General features: G+C 41.4%; 3 protein-coding genes across 5 annotated transcripts; 2 read left to right on the forward strand and 1 right to left on the reverse strand.

The window, feature by feature from the left end:
• Positions 1 to 424: 424 nt before the first annotated feature.
• slc2a11a (solute carrier family 2 member 11a) lies at positions 425 to 5081 on the forward strand. The gene is made up of 12 exons (XM_062476017.1): positions 425 to 547; positions 852 to 950; positions 1088 to 1248; positions 1882 to 2006; positions 2154 to 2283; positions 2398 to 2546; positions 2650 to 2837; positions 3477 to 3587; positions 3830 to 3931; positions 4175 to 4250; positions 4466 to 4593; positions 4701 to 5081. The coding sequence occupies exons 1-12, from the start codon at positions 524 to 526 to the stop codon at positions 4917 to 4919; spliced, it is 1512 nt and encodes a 503-aa protein (XP_062332001.1). The 5' UTR covers positions 425 to 523; the 3' UTR covers positions 4920 to 5081.
• A 1883-nt stretch (positions 5082 to 6964) lies between these two features.
• Positions 6965 to 10573, forward strand: LOC134026332 (solute carrier family 2, facilitated glucose transporter member 11-like). The gene is made up of 12 exons (XM_062469002.1): positions 6965 to 7094; positions 7212 to 7310; positions 7797 to 7957; positions 8216 to 8340; positions 8500 to 8629; positions 8772 to 8920; positions 9019 to 9206; positions 9331 to 9441; positions 9597 to 9698; positions 9782 to 9857; positions 9969 to 10096; positions 10238 to 10573. The coding sequence occupies exons 1-12, from the start codon at positions 7071 to 7073 to the stop codon at positions 10430 to 10432; spliced, it is 1488 nt and encodes a 495-aa protein (XP_062324986.1). The 5' UTR covers positions 6965 to 7070; the 3' UTR covers positions 10433 to 10573.
• A 191-nt stretch (positions 10574 to 10764) lies between these two features.
• On the reverse strand, positions 10765 to 18495 carry patz1 (POZ/BTB and AT hook containing zinc finger 1). Of its 3 annotated transcripts, XM_062468991.1 has the most exons (6): positions 17084 to 18495; positions 16883 to 16946; positions 16482 to 16653; positions 15587 to 15745; positions 13933 to 14145; positions 10765 to 13256 (listed from the first exon to the last, which is right to left on the reverse strand). In XM_062468991.1, the coding sequence occupies exons 1-6, from the start codon at positions 18313 to 18315 to the stop codon at positions 12778 to 12780; spliced, it is 2319 nt and encodes a 772-aa protein (XP_062324975.1). In that variant the 5' UTR covers positions 18316 to 18495; the 3' UTR covers positions 10765 to 12777. The 3 variants fall into 3 exon arrangements, with proteins under 3 accessions (XP_062324975.1, XP_062324956.1, XP_062324966.1); XM_062468972.1 differs by lacking the exon at positions 15587 to 15745 and having other exon boundaries at positions 17084 to 18493; XM_062468982.1 differs by lacking the exons at positions 13933 to 14145; positions 15587 to 15745 and having other exon boundaries at positions 17084 to 18490.
• Positions 18496 to 18523: the final 28 nt, after the last annotated feature.

Raw genomic sequence — 18523 nt, forward strand, 5'->3', positions numbered from 1 at the left:
AGTAGCCTAGCTTTGACAACAGTTGTTGACTATTTCAACAACCAGAATGTGTAGGACCTATGCTCTGTAACAAAACAAATATATAGGCTAAATCAATATAAATAGCATATCATTGTTGGCGAATTAAGCCTAGGCCTACATTACAACTTTTTCAACAAAATTAATGTAAAGGAAAAACATAGGAACGTGGAATAATCCAAGTTGACGGGCCACTCTTAGTTTAACTGTCGATCATGCCTCTGACATTTGGTCTTCAACTCCGTTAGCTCCTCTTAGGCTACTCATCCTAAACGGGCCTCATTTTTATATATGTTCAGGTCATGTAGCCCACTTTTGTCGACAGTAGCTGTTTTAGCTCCATCTGGTGGCTAGATAGCGCCAGTCACCATGCCACAGAGCCGCAAATTTGTAACTACGATCACTCGCTCAGTGTACAGGAGTGAGTCAGAAAACAGTTTTGAGTGCTCTCCCAAACAGTGATTTTAGCGTATCCAGTGTTTAAAACAACCATACTCGATTCAGCATGTCAGATCTTGCTGTGGAAAAGGTACCGTAACATTTTACATTATACGTCATATTTTAAAATACATGAGAAAAATGTGCCTACTATCCAGATACCCATGAAGCTTAAAGTCACCAGTACTCAAGTCTCAGCAAATGTGTGCTATTGTTACAATTGGTCCTCTCAGTTGTTCTCTGGTACAGTATACTACATTCCAATGTGTTATGTATAACCTCAGGTGTAACGCTAAAATTGTTAATTTGACCACCCTGTGCTTAGGGTGCCAGATGTTGATATAGGCTCTCCAATTTCTCATTTGAAATGAATACTGACAGATATACCTTAACAGGGCAATGTCCGAATGTTGGCATTAATGGTAACTTCAGCTGCTATTGGAGGCACACTTCAGTATGGCTACAACCTTGCCATCATGAATGCGCCTACCATTGTAAGATCATCATCCCCACCATCTTGTGTGTTTGTATTTGTGTCTTCTGTCAGTGAAACCCTGTTTTTTCCATTATCGGTTTTCTTTGTCTGAGCTCATACCGTAGATTAATGTGTGACTATTCTCTTTACTTGCAGTTCATTCAGAATTTTGTAAATGAGACATTCCTGGAGCGCTGGGATGTCCAGTTGCAGGATTACCAAGTGACACTGGTTTGGACCTTCATTGTGTCAATATTCTCCCTGGGAGGCTTGGCAGGAGCTCTTATAGGTGGACCTATGGCCATACACTTTGGAAGGTAATGAAAGGCATAAAAGAGTCAAATCAATGCCATTTGCAAGGTGTCTTGAACAACTTGTTATGGTTGGTATACAAACAAGTTGTTGAAATGGCAGAACACTAGTGGTTGCACATTTTTACACACCCACAATGTCTCAACTATCCATTTATCTCAGTGGAGGGAGACTTAAAGTACAACAATCACAGCTAAACTGTAATAGGAAAAAACAATGTTTGACCAAAACAGTAATTCATTGTTCTGTGGAGGTGAGTCTTCAGTCTGCAATCATGCTGTGCAGGCAGCACCATAACACAACAACACAATTACTGTTAAGTTTTCAACAATCATACCCCTCCACAATGTAACCATAGAGTCAAGATCAGAAAAGATCATGAAAGTTTGCACAGACAAGGAATTTACTTTGGCAGGAAGGTACATACATTCAACATATAGGGATCATAAATTTTGAATAGTGGTGTACAAGACTAACTATACTAACAGTACATATTTGCATGTACAACAAAACCGACTCACCTAAACAGGATTACCTATTTTTAGATGATAGAGATGGTCCGATCAGTGATGTCTGATCCACAGCAGCCCACATTTGAGTGAAAACAAAACAGATGTGTTCTTTTATTGATCCATCAGGAAGAAAACCTTGCTGTTGAACAACATTTTCCTGATGCTGGGTTCAGTCTTAGCTCTGACAAGTAGAGCTGCCAAATCTTTTGAAATGATCATCCTCTCTCGAATCTTGGTTGGAATCAATGCTGGTACAGAGGGCTGTGTTATATTACCCTTTTGACAGTATCCTTAATGCATTCTCCATGTGCTTATAAGTATGTCTACTTTTGAAGTGGGGGAAAATGGTTGAACAATTACAAATTCCAAGTGTACGTTTCCTGTATGTATGTTTGCAGGGATCAGTATGAATGTACAACCTATGTATTTTGGAGAAAGTGCTCCAAAGCATCTGCGAGGAGCAGTGTCCCTGTCATCAGCTGTCTTTACATCATTTGGAGTGGTTTTGGGACAGGTCGTTGGTCTCCGGTAAACACAGATAACACACAAACATAAGTTGTACTGTATTGGAACCCAATATGCAGTTCCATGCTCCACGGTTTAAATTTGGGATGATGACATCCACGCCATGTCACTTTGCAGGGAGATCTTGGGCAGTGAACCCCACTGGCAGTACCTCTTAGCCAGTAATGCCATCCCAGGCATAGTTCAGCTTCTGACTTTACCCTGGTTCCCTGAAAGCCCTCGCTATCTCCTCATCGACAAAGGGGACAAGGAAGCTTGTATCAATGGTAGGTGAGATACTGTAAGCCCTCCCCTGTGTTTGTCGAGAAGAAGAAACAGTTAAGTAAAGATTGAGTTGTAATGGTGTTTTTTGTTGTTCCTCCATGTTAGCTCTGCGGATTCTGCGCGGGTGTGAGGTCCAGCGAAGTGAGCTGGATGAGATCCTGCAGGAACAGGCTGAGGCCAAGGGTTTAAAAGCCAGCCGGCCATGGGAGCTGTTCACTGACCGCAGCGTTCGCTGGCAACTACTGACCATCATAGCTACAAGCAGCGCTATGCAACTATGTGGCAATGACTCGGTGAGACGTGACAGGACCTCATGTAAGGTCCTGTATGATGGTGGCAACTTAAGATCCTTTTAAATGTTGAGTCCCATACTTTATTATGGTCCTCCCAAGTAAGGTTACTGCCTGCCAAGTTGTCTCTCTCCTTTAATATTTTTTTTCTTAGTGTGTAAGAAAACCTATGGGGATGTAAGTGACCTACCTCTGAAGCACACCACTGTCTGCTTGTAAAAAACACACCAGATGAGATCAACAATGGCTCAAGTTTCCCCTGGGCGGTCTTTCCATAGCACAGACACGACAGTGGATGTTCTATCAATATTTCATACTGTGTGCGGACAGCTTCAATTTCAGTGTACCTTTAAAACAATGTGCACTGATCATGACACAGTTTTGCTGTTTTAATGCTTTGTTAAGGGAATTATTGGTGATCAGAACAGAATGTTTACACTGTAATTCAAAAAGGTAAAGAACATACACATTTGTTTGTCGCCTGTATGTCCCAAACAGCCTACTAGATTGTTCAAGTCACTGAAGTGTTTTTTGGTTTGAAAACAGGGATTATTAGAGGAGGTTATTTTCGTCTTGATTTATAATTCCAATTCAATGTTCGATGTTTTAATAACTGTGGAAAAATGTGTCTCTTCCTCACAGATTTACTTCTATGCCTCCTATGTGTTTCAAGAGGCTGGGATGTCTTCTGAAAAGATCCAATACATCACCATAGGCACTGGCACGTGTGAATTTACAGCCTGTATAATGTGTGTGAGTATTCCAGAAGGATGCATGTGGCAGTTATGTAAGTACCTAGAAGGTTGGGAGAGAGGGAGTTTTCTTCTCTAGTTAAGTATTGCAACTGGGCTACTAAAATAGCTTCTCTGTAAGACAATATCTTGCATTCCAGAGCCAGCTAAAGCTTTTCACTGGCTTACTGTTCGGATTATAATGAATTACATGAAGGCGAGGTTGAAGCTGAAAAGTATGTTGTTCGATGTACCTTTCCTCAGAATCTGCTGATTGAGAGGCAAGGCAGAAGATTTTTGTTGATGGGGGGGTACATTTTGATGACAGGCTGGGCAGTCATCTTCACAGTAGCACTGTCCCTTGAGGTATGTATCCAACTCAAGCCTGTCTTTGACTTTTTTAATTAATTCAATACATCACTCATCCACTAGGAGTCATAGTTTCTGCATGATACAGGTCTGACCAGGAGGTGTTGGGTGGATGGGTGGGATTCACAAAAAAAACTCAAATAAAAAGCTTCCACTCGCCCAGAGATATAAAGTACTACTGTGATTTGGTCTGTAATCTTTTATGACATGTTTAATCAATTTAACTTTTCACAAAAACAGCACAATATACAGTGGATGTCGTACTTGAGCATGGCATGCATCTTCACTTATATTCTGAGCTTTGGCATGGGACCAGGTATGTCTGAAGTTGTATCACAATGGGGCACAGCTTACACGAGAGATGTGATGATTTATAAGAAATATACCCTTGCATCATACTCAGATAATATCACGTAATACTCAGATTTTCTATGTAATTGCAGTACGACAAATAGAGTTGTATACCTTTTTTGTTGTTCCCTTCCCAAATCAATTACATTAATTTTCCAACAAATTTGTATTTGCCCTCAGCTGGAGTGACTGGGATCCTGCCTACAGAGATCTTCAGTCAGACTGCCCGGCCCGCAGCCTACATGATAGCTGGTTTTATGATGTGGCTAAACCTCTTCATAATAGGAATGATATTTCCATTCCTAGTGGTTAGTAGCAGCAATAGCAAACACCAATATATGTATCAGCACAATACACGTTCACACCACACTTATGTCTCTTTGTCTAACTGCCATACTCTGTTCTCTCTCTTTAGAGTGAGTTGGGCCAATTCTGCTTTGTCCCCTTTGGAATTGTCTGCTTTCTGTCTGCTCTGTTCGTGGGCTTGGTTCTGCCTGAGACCAAGGGAAAGACATTGACAGTCATTGCAAATGAGTTCCACAAGCTGAACTACAGAAGCCAGGACAGGCAGATTTTAACTACCACTCAGGGCCAGTACCAACTGGGTGAAATGTGCAAGTCCACTGCCTTATAATTATGCTTTCAGCACAGCCTGACAAGTAGGTTAATCAGATTGTATCACCAAAGTTACCTCAAAATGTCAGAAGTTCCTTACAAAATGTTGTGAACATCCATAGTTTGAGGAATTATTTCGATGAATCCAAAGTGTAACTTTTGAATCTGTTACTTCAAATAGATTGTTGTTTGTTTCAATTTGATGTAGTAAAATAAATAATCTTGAATATATATGACTGCTACTATTGATCTCTATATGTTTCATCCTGATACAGCCAAATAGTTTGAAACCACAACTATGTTTTTACACAACCAAAGTAATAGTGGCAGACGTTCAATATTCTTTATACCCATATGCATAAAAAGCACTAGCAGAATTTCACAAAATCTAAAAATACAAAAAACGTATAGATTAATGAATTCCTAGCCAGACTGTGACCACAGTGTCCTGAAAATTGCATCTCTTAATACTCTTAAAAAGATCATCTATAATGTTCCTGTTCCTTTTGTGGTCTTTCAAAATCATACAATGTCCCCATATTCAATGAAAGAAATGTTATGTAGTTGGGATAATGATCATATGAACTAAGCCATTTCCTGGAGGTTGGCTGACATGCATTGGAAAAATAAGAACAATATGTATACTTTTGTAGCTACGTTCATTTACAACATTGTAATTACTCTAAATATCCATCATTCAAAGACAAAACATTTAATAAAATGTATTCATAAACATGTATTCATGTATAAGGGTTCACACCTGACATATTTGGACAGTTTCAAACGGACCATGGTCCGTTTTCTCTGAAAGTCCGGTTCGTTTGGAGAGGTGAGAACATGCATTCGAACTCAAAATGCATGCGGACCAAACAACCGAACCATGGTTCCTCTAACAGACGGGACTCGGTCCGGTTCCAAGTGAACCATTCAGTTCAGTTCGCTTTAGGTGTTAACGTAATCGTAATTATTTAGTGATACTGATATAAAGGGTTATTATTGCACAGTGGACCAATGTCGGTTGAAAATTAAAAAACGTAGGCAACAATACATAAAAGTGGAAAAGTGTTAGCTCGTCGGACGAAAGAAAATAATTCCCATGGTTTGATGACCTGGATATAATAGTGGGTAAAAGACCAACGAGCAACCCAAAATACGTGCTCGTGCAAAACCAAATCATAACAATTAAAGATATTACAATCGCAATACGCTGCTGTTGCTCCATTGTTGTTCGTGACAAGGAAGTGATTTTCCCTCACAGTTTTTTTTTTACAAATGTCTTTTTTTTTTTTTTTTTACAAACGTCATTGTTTTTTTTTACAAACGTTGGTTTGCTTAAAACAGGAAGTGAACAATAACCGCACCTTAATGAAAAATGCAACAAAGTAGCAACTCATCCACTGATTCTGACCAAGCAATCGGACTGTGAAACCACCCTAATATTAATTGTCCCCCTTCTCAATAAATACAGGACATACAGGAACTTGCAAAAAAACTGTATTTGTACTACCTTGTGCTATTTGATTAACCTGACTCACCAGATGGTTTGTCACACATATCCATCTGGGAAGTCGGCCGGTACAAAATACATGACAGGTGATTGGATGAACTATCTGTCTATCACTTTCCAAATCAAACGTCAACTTCAACCACAACCACAGCTGCCAGTAGTTCTTTAAAATATGTTGATTGGTCCAAACCTCTGTGGTTAGGGCACAAATGGAGAAGGTTGGAGGATAATGGATGGAGGTTGGCCAGATAGATTCTCACGTGGTCGTGATCTCGCAAATCCAGCTGTCTTGCAAGCTTACTATTGGATGCACCAACAAAACAATGGGTAAGTCATTCTTGTTCAGACAAGAAACCCCTATAACCCTCCCACAAGCGAAACTATGGGAAATAATTTACAAGCGATGGACATGATGCTGTCATTGCAGGTAATAACCAGATAAGATCCAGTTTGGCCCAGGTTCCATCCCGTTGTCTGTACATATTGTTAACTTATTCTGCACTAATGGTTTAAATGACCAACCCAGGCTAACTGATGTTTGACCATGGGTGGAGATATAATGGCCCTTTATGTTGTGTGTATCCTCCTCATCCAAAGCTACAGGTGGGTCCACAGCACGCTTGTTCTCCAGTGCCAGTCAGCAGCCAGGGAGACACTGCAAACATGAAATACACTCTGAAAGAATTGGTAAGAAGGACACTTTATGACCATCATCAACACTGTCACTTGTGTCAGGGTTCATTTATAAACTCAATGTGTCATGACTTTTGAAAAACAGTCGATGTGTTCTTTCCATTTCTATAGGTGCAGTATTGGAGGCTTTACCTGTTAATGTTAGTCTTGGGAATTGGAGGATCATTTCAGTATGGGATCCAAGTTTCCATCATGGCATCCCCGGCACAGGTTAGTCGATGGCATGAGGTTATGCAAGTATGTCTCAGTGAGTGTGATACTGAAATTGTCTTTCAAAACAGAGACACCTACTTTTTAGATTAATAATTAAATCTATGAACATACTGAAAACAACAACTGAAATATTGCAAGTTTGTGATGAACTTGGATTCTGACAATACCTTTGTGAAATGAGAATGAAACGCATGCTGGTCAGCCAACATGTGATTTTTGTTAGAAAATTATTTAATAGAATGCCATAAATCCCCTTTCTTGGTGAGAGAATATTCTCAGTTCTCCAAATATTACTGATTCCTTTACTTTTAACTCCTGACTTACCAGTGGAGTCCTACTGGCCTGTGATTAATGTAGCCTACCTGAATGTGATTCTGTGAAAGCCCTGGTAGGAGTGACATAATAATAAACAAATTGAAATAAAAGTATGTTCTAACTGTCCATCTTAGTATGCTAAAGAAAGGCATATCTCTCCGTCTGCAGCATATCCAAGGTTTTGTGAACCAAACATGGCTGGGCCGGTATGAGGTTCCAGTGGAGGATTCCACCAACATGCTCATCTGGTCCTTCATTGTGTCTGTGTTCAGCTTGGGTGGATGGCTCGGAGCTATCCACAGTGGCAGCCTTCCCGCTGTCCATGGCAGGTGCAGTGAGATACAAACACACAAATATTACACCCCCAACCCACAGTAATAATACACACACGTGGTTACACATGCATTTATACATGCTTTCACACACACACACACACACACACACACACACACACACACACACACACACACACACACACACACACACACACACACACACACACACACACACACACACACACACACACACACACACACACAAAGTCTATAATCATCTCAGCAGTGTATGATGTCAATTTGTTTTTGTAGGAAGAAAGCCCTGTTATTTAACAATGTGGTGGCCATTGTAGCAGCTCTTGTTATGGTCTTCAGTCCCATGGCCAAGTCTTTTGAGATGATCCTGCTGGGCAGATTTCTCTACGGATACAATGCTGGTGAGTGTTATGTTTTTGTGTATAAATGTATGCATATGTGTGTTTGTTTCCACTGGTTTGTGCGTGGTTCTAACATTTACAGGATCAAACTCTCGTATTTGTCATCAGGTTCTTTGTTTGTGAAAGCATATGTCTCTGGCTGTCTTTCTCTTAACTTAGGCCTTGGGCTGAGTGTAAACTTGATGTATTTGGGCGAGAGCTCTCCCAAGAAAATGAGAGGATTCATGAGTCTCACTTGCTCCATCTTCATTGGACTTGGGAAGATTTTAGGCCAAATTTTAGGCATCAGGTCAGTATATCCGAGTCAGAATCATCAAAAGGTTAAACTAGGTATGATTACTTAATTAATGATTGACTAATGACTATTTTGCTAAGTTGATATTGACAGCAGCGATGTTGTCCCCAACTCCTCCTCTTCATCATTTTTGCAGGGAGTTGTTAGGGAGAGATGACATGTGGCCATTTCTGCTTGGCCTTTGTGGCCTGCCTGCTGTCCTTCAACTCCTGGCCCTGCCTTTCTTTCCTGAAGCACCTCGATACCTCTATATTGACAAAGGTGACACTGAGGGCTGCAAAAGAGGTATGTGAACAAGGCCTTTTATTGCAAAAATGTATCTAGCTCTATGTGTACGTTATATTTTATATGTATGTGTCTGTGTATATGTATGTGTGTTTAAGCCTTACAGTGGTTATGGCAAGAGGATGACCTGAAGCTTGAGTTAGATGACATGGATAAGGAAAGAGAGAGCTCCCAGGGTCTGAAGACTAAGACAGTGCTGGAAGTGCTGCGATCCCGCTGTGTAAGATGGCAGATGCTGGCTCTGGTTTTCCCTTGTGCTGGCGTTCAGTTCTGTGGAATCAATGCTGTGAGTCAACTTTTTCCACCGTTAATATAAAGTTTCCACTGAAGTAATAATGTACCCGTTTTAATTCCTTCATCGTGGGTAAACATATGTCCTCCCTCTTCTCTCCTGTCTTCCTGTCTATTAGCTGTATTTCTATTGTTTTGACATTTTCCGTGAAGCTGGAGTCGCAGAGGATAAAATGCAGTACCTGTCCATTGGCATTGGGGCAACAGAGCTCATTGCCGTCAGTTTCTGTGTGAGTACTGCAACAGGACACACATTAGGACAGAAATAAAACTAGTGGGAATCATACATTGAGACATTCACGTGAACTGTCCCACTTGTAAATAAAAAGCCTAAATATTGCACTGTAGATCTGTCCTGTAATGAAAGAGGACTGTTGTGTCTCAGTCCCTGTTGATAGACCGTGCTGGCAGGAAGAATCTGATGGGTTATGGGTACCTGTTGATGGGGGCCATCATGTCTGTGCTTATTGCCATGCTGTATTTCAAGGTATGCTGTACCGCTTTAATTTTCATATGCTGCCTGTTCATTAAACATATATGAGAAGAAATACAGCTTTGTTTTCTCCTCAGGATCTCTATTTCTGGATGCCGTATATAAACATCACCCTTATCTTCTCAGTCATCTGTGTGTATGGACTTGGGCCTTGTAAGTTTCATGGACATACCAGAATCCACACATTCACTGGATTCGAGTGGATAGTTCATACGTGTAGTGCTTGTGTGGTCCATGCACACTGTCATGTAACTTGCTTTTTAGGTGGAGTGGCAATGGCTCTTCCGGCTGACCTCTTCCTGCAGGCCTGGCGTCCCTCCGCTTATGTGATCAGCGGCACTGTCAACTGGCTGGGCCTGTTCCTCATTGGCATGTTATTCCCCTACATAGTGGTGAGAATCAGCCAAACACTCAACATATGGTTAGCTGTGATAGCTCATTTGTTTTATGTTTTTCTTCCTACATTTGTTGACTAAACATTAGATCCATAGCTCAGTCACACAGCTAATTTAGTTATTTTTTGGCTCACACAGGATGGGATGGGAGAGTTCTGCTTCCTGATCTTTGTGGTCTACTGCATTTCCAGTGCAGCATTCATGCTATATTTCATCCCAGAAACCACTAAGAAAACTGTTATGGAGATCACGGAAGACTTTAACAAACTGAACTACAAAAACAGGAAATCTGACACAGAAAATGCTAGCTTTGGTTTTGTAACAAAATTCTGAAAATGTGTATAATAAAAAATTCTGAAAGCCCACATCACACACCGTTTCATTTGTAATTTAATTAGCTTTACCTTTGAGATGCTTGTCCTTAACTGATCTTATAACTGAATTTAAAAATGAAGTCAGCATGGTTTACTATCATGAACAACCAAAAACACTGTTTCCACTTTTGTTGAAACTTGAAGGTTTTGAGCATGATTGGAAATAAACAAAAGTACCTAATATCACTGTCATTTGTTATTGTGTCCACAGTTTCAAGGTGAATTTCACTTATATCCACAGAACAATATAACCACAAATAGTATAATTAACAGAAAAATAACAGAACTGAATAAGAGTTTCAAATAAATGTTTATTTCATCGCTCACCTCTGTAGCAATAGGAGACAACAGACTCAAAAACTGAGTACAAAAACAAACATCTATAGAAAAGTATGCTTATATTGAAATATGTCCAAAGATTTATAACAAAACATGTAACTCACATGTTTAAAGAACAATCTTGCAGAATACAATGATAAAATACAGAGTTAACATACTGTACATCTTGTGTGTGCATGTTTTTATACAAAAGTGTCAATGCAAGTTACTCCTTGTATGATTTACCTTTTAAAAAAGAGGTCCTTTTTAATCCACTGCTGTGCACTATCAGTATTTGGAAGGCACTTTGCAACAGACCAAAATAACATGATAAAACAGTAAGAGTATCTACAAAATCACACACAAAAAACATCCCATACACCGAGTACCAACATGGGTGAGAAACAACACCACCAGACAGCCAGTATATATAAACAATGAGCCATTCCATTGTGCCACAACTACCGACTGTAGCATAAGAGCATATTTCTAAACGTCTCTCACTCATCCAATAAATAACATAAAATAAGTCTGGGGCTGACTTGTATTCCATCCACAGTGAGAATGCAAGCGCATCCCTATTATGGAGGAGCTCAAAGTAGGGTACTAATGGCCTAGGCAGACTGATTGGTCAAGCCACGAGTTATGCTACAGGTAGAGTAAGCACTACCAAAGCAAGGTGACAGTGTTTATAATGAACAGTGATACTACTTGTCACCATCCAGTGGACAACATTCCATCCCAAATCAAACCCACATAATTATACTAGAACAGAGTATATAACACTGTTCACTGGGTGTGCAGTGTGGTTACTTTCAAATAAGCAAAATCTACATCCAACTACATAATGGACAAGGAAAAAACATTAACCTATGTACAGGCTCCCTATTTGATCATATACATGTATAGTGTATACAATATACACTTGTTACAATCACAACAATAGAACTATAAATAAAAAAGGAATGTACGGAGCTTGATCAATCAACTGAATTTGATGTTATAAGACAATAAAAGCATATCAGAGAAAATAAAACACAGACAAAATTAGCACGCTCGCTTACACTTGTTATACTACCAGTTAGGCCTCCTGATTCTAACATAACTTAGAAAAATTTGCTATATCAGCAGACTACATCAACATTTCAATAAACAATTAAAAAAAGTTGCACAAAGCAAACAGGGCAATGAATAAGTTAATAAAATATACTCTACATTTCTCAATTTCAATAGTCAAACCTGAATTTGGTCCCTGTTTATAATGCAGAATTGATTTCACATTACGTGACCAACAAACAAACTTATCTTAGAATTCCAGAGCTAAACATTCTCAAATCGCTTGAGGCAATGGGCATAATCCTTACCCTTTTCTTTTTGTGTGTGTAGGGGGGGGGGGGGGGGGGGGGGGGTCTGAATTGGCTTTGCTGCAGTGTAGTTAGGGATTCATCTCAAGCCTCTAGCAGCCAGGTGCTATGAAGTGAAGACGGGGCCACAACTGCAAGATTTGATATGATTGTTTTAAATGTGTTTTCAACAGCTTGGTAGCAAAGGATTATTGTTAAGTCTTATTGTCTGCTAATTACCTGGTCTCTTTAGTGTTGACAATGCTTTTAGCAAAATCCTTATTTGTCAAGTAGATAACATGAGTTTTTGGTAATGAATTGAAAGGGCTTGATTATACATTACAGAGAGTAAAGTCATTAAATAAACTGAGCAAAGCAAATATGGGTATAACTTGGTACACAAATCAATGATGTTGCTTAATGTAAAGAAAATGTATTTACAATTTATTTAGCTCCAAAATGGTAAATATCAACAAATTATAGCCCATAATACAGAGACATGACAAAATATTATGAATATCTGAACAGCAGAGTAGTCTTCCAAGAAAGTCTAGTTAAGCTGAGATGCTGAATGCCAGGTGACTGATCAAATCTAGCCCTCATCTGGAGAAAGGCAGTTCGCACAGACTCATCAGCACTAGAGTCACTTTTCCCCAAGGCCAATCCCACTGTGGCCTGCCTCAGAGTCCACCAGCGAGGAGGCAAAAGCAGACTGTACTATCTGAAAGCCAAAAGACTCCAACAGGGACATGTTCTGTTGAGGGGAAAAGGGTGAGCTTAGGGAGGGGGCAAGATCCCCTAACCCAGACGCTGTACTGCTATGGCCTTTCGGAGCCTTGTGCACCCTGTGTTGGTGCTTGTTGAGGTAGGACTTGGTACGGAAAGCCTGGCCACAGTCGCTGCAAGGGAATTTTTTCTCTAAATCTGTCTTGACTTTGGTGCCCCCTGGTGATGCCAAAGCACCAGCAGAGGCTCCGTTGCACGCTAGAGGCGTCATCCCCTGTTCCTCACCATCAGGCTTGTGTGGAGACTTGAGCTCATCCCCGTTCGACAGCTCCCCAAAAGAAGGGTCTGACTCTTCAGATTCCTGATGGGGGCACTTCCCAACATTCTCCTGCCCGTCTGAGGAAAACACATGGTGGGGTGGGGGTTTGTGGAGAGCAGGAGGAAGAGAGAGCAAGAGGAGGTGGCCAGGAAAAGAGAGAAAGAAAAATGAGGGTAGGGCATAAAAACGGGGAAGAGGGAAAACTCAAATTAGTAATTACACACAATTCAACATATAGCTCCTCACTCAGTAGAAGTACTCCAGTTGGCCACCACCTGCAACAATATCAACTGAAATTATTATGCAGTTAAGTTTTCCATGTTGAAAAGAAAAGTGATGCATCCAGAGAAATCTCCAAAGGATTGGTCCCAGAACTCCTTTATCTGTGAGGGATGGAAAGAGCATCATACCTTTAAATATAGCTCTACAAGGACAATAACAAAACAACTTATTTCTTACACCATACATATATCAAAATGACCTGAAACCAGATTACACATGCATTTTGATCTCATAAAGGAATAATTAGCTTACATCTTAAGACACAGAGACAAGCCATTAAATTACAGCCAACTTTTTGCAACATGCTCTCACAGTATGTTGATTCCAGTCACCTCCTTGCCCATGCACTCATAGTGGCTGGATACTTCTCGCCCAAATCCTTCCAGCAGCACGGCTAGTATCGTGCTCAACCAATCAATAGGGTGTTTCAGCGCTCAGCTCCCACCCGCCCTCCTGCTGGCCCATACTGACCTGCGAGAGGCCCGTGGAAAGGGAAGCCAGGCGCCCCGCCAGAGCGACACTCCCAGAAATATGGCGCACCCCCTGACTTTCCCAAGAGCAACTCAGGCTGCAGGCTCAAGGTAGGGGGGCAGGGCTGGGAGAGAACTGGGGGTCCAGAAAACCCTCGAAAGCGACCTTCTGCCTCAGGGAAGGTGACCAGCAGCCGGCGAGTAGTGCACAGGTCTACACAAACACCCGCCCCCGAGACAGATGTGGACAGAAATAACAGCAAAGGCCACAGAAACTATACAGTCAACAGTCGTTGTTACCATGACATCAGATCTGAGCTACACCATTTACTGTCAGTGGGCAAACCTAAGCTACGCAGGTTTGCCGTACTTCTCTTAAAATGGAAACTGACTAAATAACCACAAGGAAAAAAAACTCAGTGAATGAAACTTTTTCCTCTATTACTTGCCAAGCCAGCAGATGCCTTTTGGGAGGTATACTATATAGTGCTTGGGTTGCTAATTATTATTATTATTTGCAATTCGTCTGTGATAAGTTCATCATAATAATTTGCAGTGCCTTTTAAGCCACCAACCAGATTATGGGGCACTTATTTTGTTTATCACACTTCTTTGCTTCCCCAACATTGTGCATGTCTCCAGAACGCCCTTCTCCATTTCAAATGGAAACTGTGTGGCATTGCATTTCAAGTGCAAGTGATGCTCAGCTCAATCTGAAGTGCTGCATCAATGCACTTCTTGGACTGATTCACAAATAGGTAGACAATACAAGGTAAATGAGCCTACTAGCCAGAGGTTGCTGGTTTTCATGGCAATAATATACATGAAAAAGCTCCATTGAATCCAGGTTGTTGTGTACATTCAACTGATACACAGCTGTTCATGCAACAGAGCGTACCAGTGGCCACCATGTGAGAAACATAACAGGAAGCAGCAGACAGCATTCACCATGTTGTCATGCCAAACAACTACTATGGCAAAACAGATCCAACACAAAAAAAGATCCCAAAACAATGCAAGTATGCTAAAACACATTTTTATATGTTTTTTTCCTCAAGATAGCTAGATTTTTCCAAAGATATGGCAATATTTTGAAAATAATCTGCATCCAACAGCGACACTTAAGGTAAATCCAACCCAAGCTTTGTTTTGTCATTATTTAGGAAAAGAGATGGAGAAGTCAGATTAGAGGATGATATATAGGGATGATCAGGTCTCAATGCTGCCCACATACATGGGCTGTTTTGTGAAATAGGAAAGTCAACGTAGCATCTTATCTTAATCATTATACACAATTCCTTCCAGACCTGTTTCTCCTTCCCTTATTGGGCATGAATCACAGACGACACATGCATTGACGTTTAAGTAGAGGCTGACACTACACCTGCTAGCCTCATCTAGGGACCACAAGTGCTGCTGTTTGGTGCTTCCTTTATGAAAAAGTCCTGTTAGCTCATGGAAAGACAGACAGCAGATGGATCCTTTTAGATTAAGCGTAATGGTTACCGGACAGGCAAAAGCATGTGAGAGTGTGCCTATTTTATGTATGCTTTTGGTAGAGCTTTGGAATGGCTATAGGGATGCAACACCTCCAGGCAGCAGATGATAAAAGGAAAAAGACACGAATGCTGAAGACAGGGTGGGCGGCTGCTTGCCTTCCACTGCGCACTGGCGTCCTGTGTGGTAAGGAGCGCCGTTGTGCATCGGCGGTTCCCCCCGCGGCTCAGGGAAGCTGTGTGCTGTGGCAGCGGGGAGGAGAGGTGAGCCATGGTGCGTTTTTACGTGCACCTTAAGGTAGGATGCTGTGGAGAAACCTAGGTCCAGGAAAAGAACACACAACAAAAGGCAATTGCAGACCTACACACCGCTGGATATGAAAGGGAGAGCATTCTGCCTTCTGAAACCACAGATCAATGGTACATAACCTACATAAACTTTTGTAGAGTACCCACGAGTTTTGGCAAATTTTCATGACTGAAATGTATGGGGTCTGCTTCAGGTCCTTGCATACCATTTCTCATATTTGGCCATATGTAGGCATGTATCCTTGAAGCAGCCCTTACCTGCAGTACTAGTTTGCCATTGAAAGGCAGGATAGGCAAGTTTTGCAAACCTAGCCATTTTTGTATTTTGGAGTAGTTGGCATGCAAAAAAAAACTTTAAAAAACCCTGTTCTGTATCAATGTGAATTAAATAACGATCTGGTAACCGTTTTCCAGGGATACTAAACGCAAAGAGACCGGTTGGTTGAACAGCCTCCTCACAAGTGTAAAGTGTACTTTTCAGGTAAAACAAGTCTGCCTCAAATGTCTAATTTTCAACAAAAGTTTTAGAACTCAATAGTCTGAATATTTGTGGCCTTACTACAACCCCTTCAGACAAACTGTTTGGCATTGGATAACAAATGTGGGTTAGTAATGCTAATAGCACGCAATTAATAAAACACGAACAAATTGTTAGCAATGTCAAGACATCACTGAATACCATCTTAACAGACATACGGCAGAGACATGGCATTAAGTGAAGTGGCTGATGTACATTAGGCTTTACCTTTGTTGCATATGCCACAGTAATTGTGAGTTCCTTCACTGTGTTTCTTGAGGTGGTCGGTCATATATGCAGCCCGGAGGAATTTGCCACAAATCTGGCAGGGGATCTTGTCCTCATGGCATGCCAGGTGGGATCTCAGTCTGTCTCTCGTGGCAAAGGAGGCATTACAGATCTGGAGAGAAAACAAGGCACAAGAAAAAGAGGATTTCATAGATTTTTTGACATGCATTGCAAGACACACTGTACAAAGCACAGATCATTCAGACAATGAAAAAAGGCCCACAGAAACCTGGGTCTAGACATTCTAGCAATGTTTCAGACATGAACTGTCAATAGTTTAGACAGAGACAAAATTGCTACCCAAGATATCACATTTCCAGAGAGAATCTTAATAGTCTTACCTGGCACTTGTGGGGTCTCTCTGTTGTGTGAACTTGTTTGATGTGTCCATTCAGATGGTCTGGCCTAAATATAGCAAGACAGAAACGATTACCATACTGACACAACCGAGTGTGAATTGCATGGATCTGGTTGCAAGGAACATCGAAGTTCCCGATAATTGATCATGTCCTTAAAGGTATTCTATCCAAATATGTACTTACCTTGAAAACCCTTTCCCACAGCTTTGACACACGTAAGGTTTGCCTACGGAGCCATCGTGTGACCTCACATGGTATGACATTCTGTCCTTGCGTTTGAAACGAAGGCCGCATACATGACACGCGTATGGCTTTTCTCCGGAGTGAGAAAGCTTGTGTCGGTTCAGGTGGTAAACATCACGAAAAACTTTCCCACAAATGTCACAACCAACGTGACGTCTCGTCCTTTCACGTTTACGACTGTTATCTTCGATGCCGTGCATGGATATGCCATTTTCCAACAGACCTGGTTGTGATTGAGATATCAACATAGGGCCGTCTGCAGCGGGCAAGGTATCGCTGCTACTGTTTACACCACCGGTGGATGCTCCATGCTGTGCTTCGTGGTTTCTTAAGCGTGTCGCCTCTGTAAATGCTTTCCCACAAATTCTACAAGGAAATAAGCCATTGTCTTTAGGGGTGCTGTGATTAAAATGTATAGGCTCCATGACTGTCCCTTTCTTTGGCCGCCCTCTGCCTCGTTTAGATCCAGGCGAGACATCCTCTTGAAAATGATTCCCCGTCATCTCTGATGATGGAGACACTGGCAAAAGACCGGCAGGGTGCAAAACTGGCATTGTTGACGAAGGGCTACCGACCAGTGACGTATCACTGTTTCCATCCAAGTTGTGCGGTTGTCCAATGTTAGAAAAAATTGAGCCATTTGATAACATTTCAGTACCATTTGGCATATCCTGTTGAGTCGCTTGGAAGCCCAAATCCGGGGCTCCTGAATGGAACAAGCTGGAGTCCCCTCCTCGTGAAGGTGGAACAAGAATTTGTACGTTAGACTGTTTTATTACCTCCTGACATATCTCGATGACTGATCGCATTAACAGAAACTTGGCTGCTGTCATCAACTCGGGGAAGCATTCCAGGCGTACCACAATCTTAGAAGTGTAAGCAAAGTCTAGAATGTCTTTAAAAACTTTAGGGCTTATGGTATGCATTTCAAGCTCCTTTGCCTCGCTGTCGCCCTCTGTTTGACAGCCAAAGACCGATTCGAAGTACTCACTACACGCGGCCAGTACCGCCTTGTGGGCAGGAAAGCTCTCTTCACCGACGCGCAAGATCACATCGCAAAACCTGCCTCCATCTTTCCTCTGAATGTTAAGGTTGTGTAGCATCTCCGCGCTATGCTTGCTCACCTGGTAGGTGTAGGAAGAATTCCAAGACTGTTCCACTATTTTCTCCATGCCGAATTCATTCAATAGTTATGTTTACAACAAGGGGTGGAGAAAGGAACGAATGTTTTGAACTCTTTGGGGGTAAATTAAATATAAAAAATTTACCAACGAAAACCACCCCTCCTTTCTCCTTAGCATCTAAAATGTTAGCAGCAGCAGGGAAAAATGGCAGCCCCCCAGCTTCCTGTGAACTTTGACCTTTTATTCTGCGGGGGAG

Source organism: Osmerus eperlanus, chromosome 1, assembly GCF_963692335.1.
Source record: "Osmerus eperlanus chromosome 1, fOsmEpe2.1, whole genome shotgun sequence".
Lineage (NCBI taxonomy): Eukaryota > Metazoa > Chordata > Actinopteri > Osmeriformes > Osmeridae > Osmerus > Osmerus eperlanus.

Coding starts and splice junctions, on each gene's coding strand:
- slc2a11a (XM_062476017.1), top strand. CDS start 524: ATGTCAGATCTTGCTGTGGAAAAG. Junction 548..851: donor CAGATCTTGCTGTGGAAAAG/GTACCGTAACAT, acceptor ATACCTTAACAG/GGCAATGTCCGAATGTTGGC. Junction 2,547..2,649: donor CAAGGAAGCTTGTATCAATG/GTAGGTGAGATA, acceptor CCTCCATGTTAG/CTCTGCGGATTCTGCGCGGG.
- LOC134026332 (XM_062469002.1), top strand. CDS start 7,071: ATGAAATACACTCTGAAAGAATTG. Junction 9,442..9,596: donor TCATTGCCGTCAGTTTCTGT/GTGAGTACTGCA, acceptor GTTGTGTCTCAG/TCCCTGTTGATAGACCGTGC. Junction 9,699..9,781: donor TTGCCATGCTGTATTTCAAG/GTATGCTGTACC, acceptor TTTTCTCCTCAG/GATCTCTATTTCTGGATGCC.
- patz1 (XM_062468991.1), bottom strand. CDS start 18,315: ATGGAGAAAATAGTGGAACAGTCTTGGAATTCTTCCTACACCTACCAG. Junction 16,654..16,882: donor AGAGACCCCACAAGTGCCAG/GTAAGACTATTA, acceptor TTTTCTCTCCAG/ATCTGTAATGCCTCCTTTGC. Junction 13,257..13,932: donor TTTCCACGGGCCTCTCGCAG/GTCAGTATGGGC, acceptor TGTTTTCCTCAG/ACGGGCAGGAGAATGTTGGG.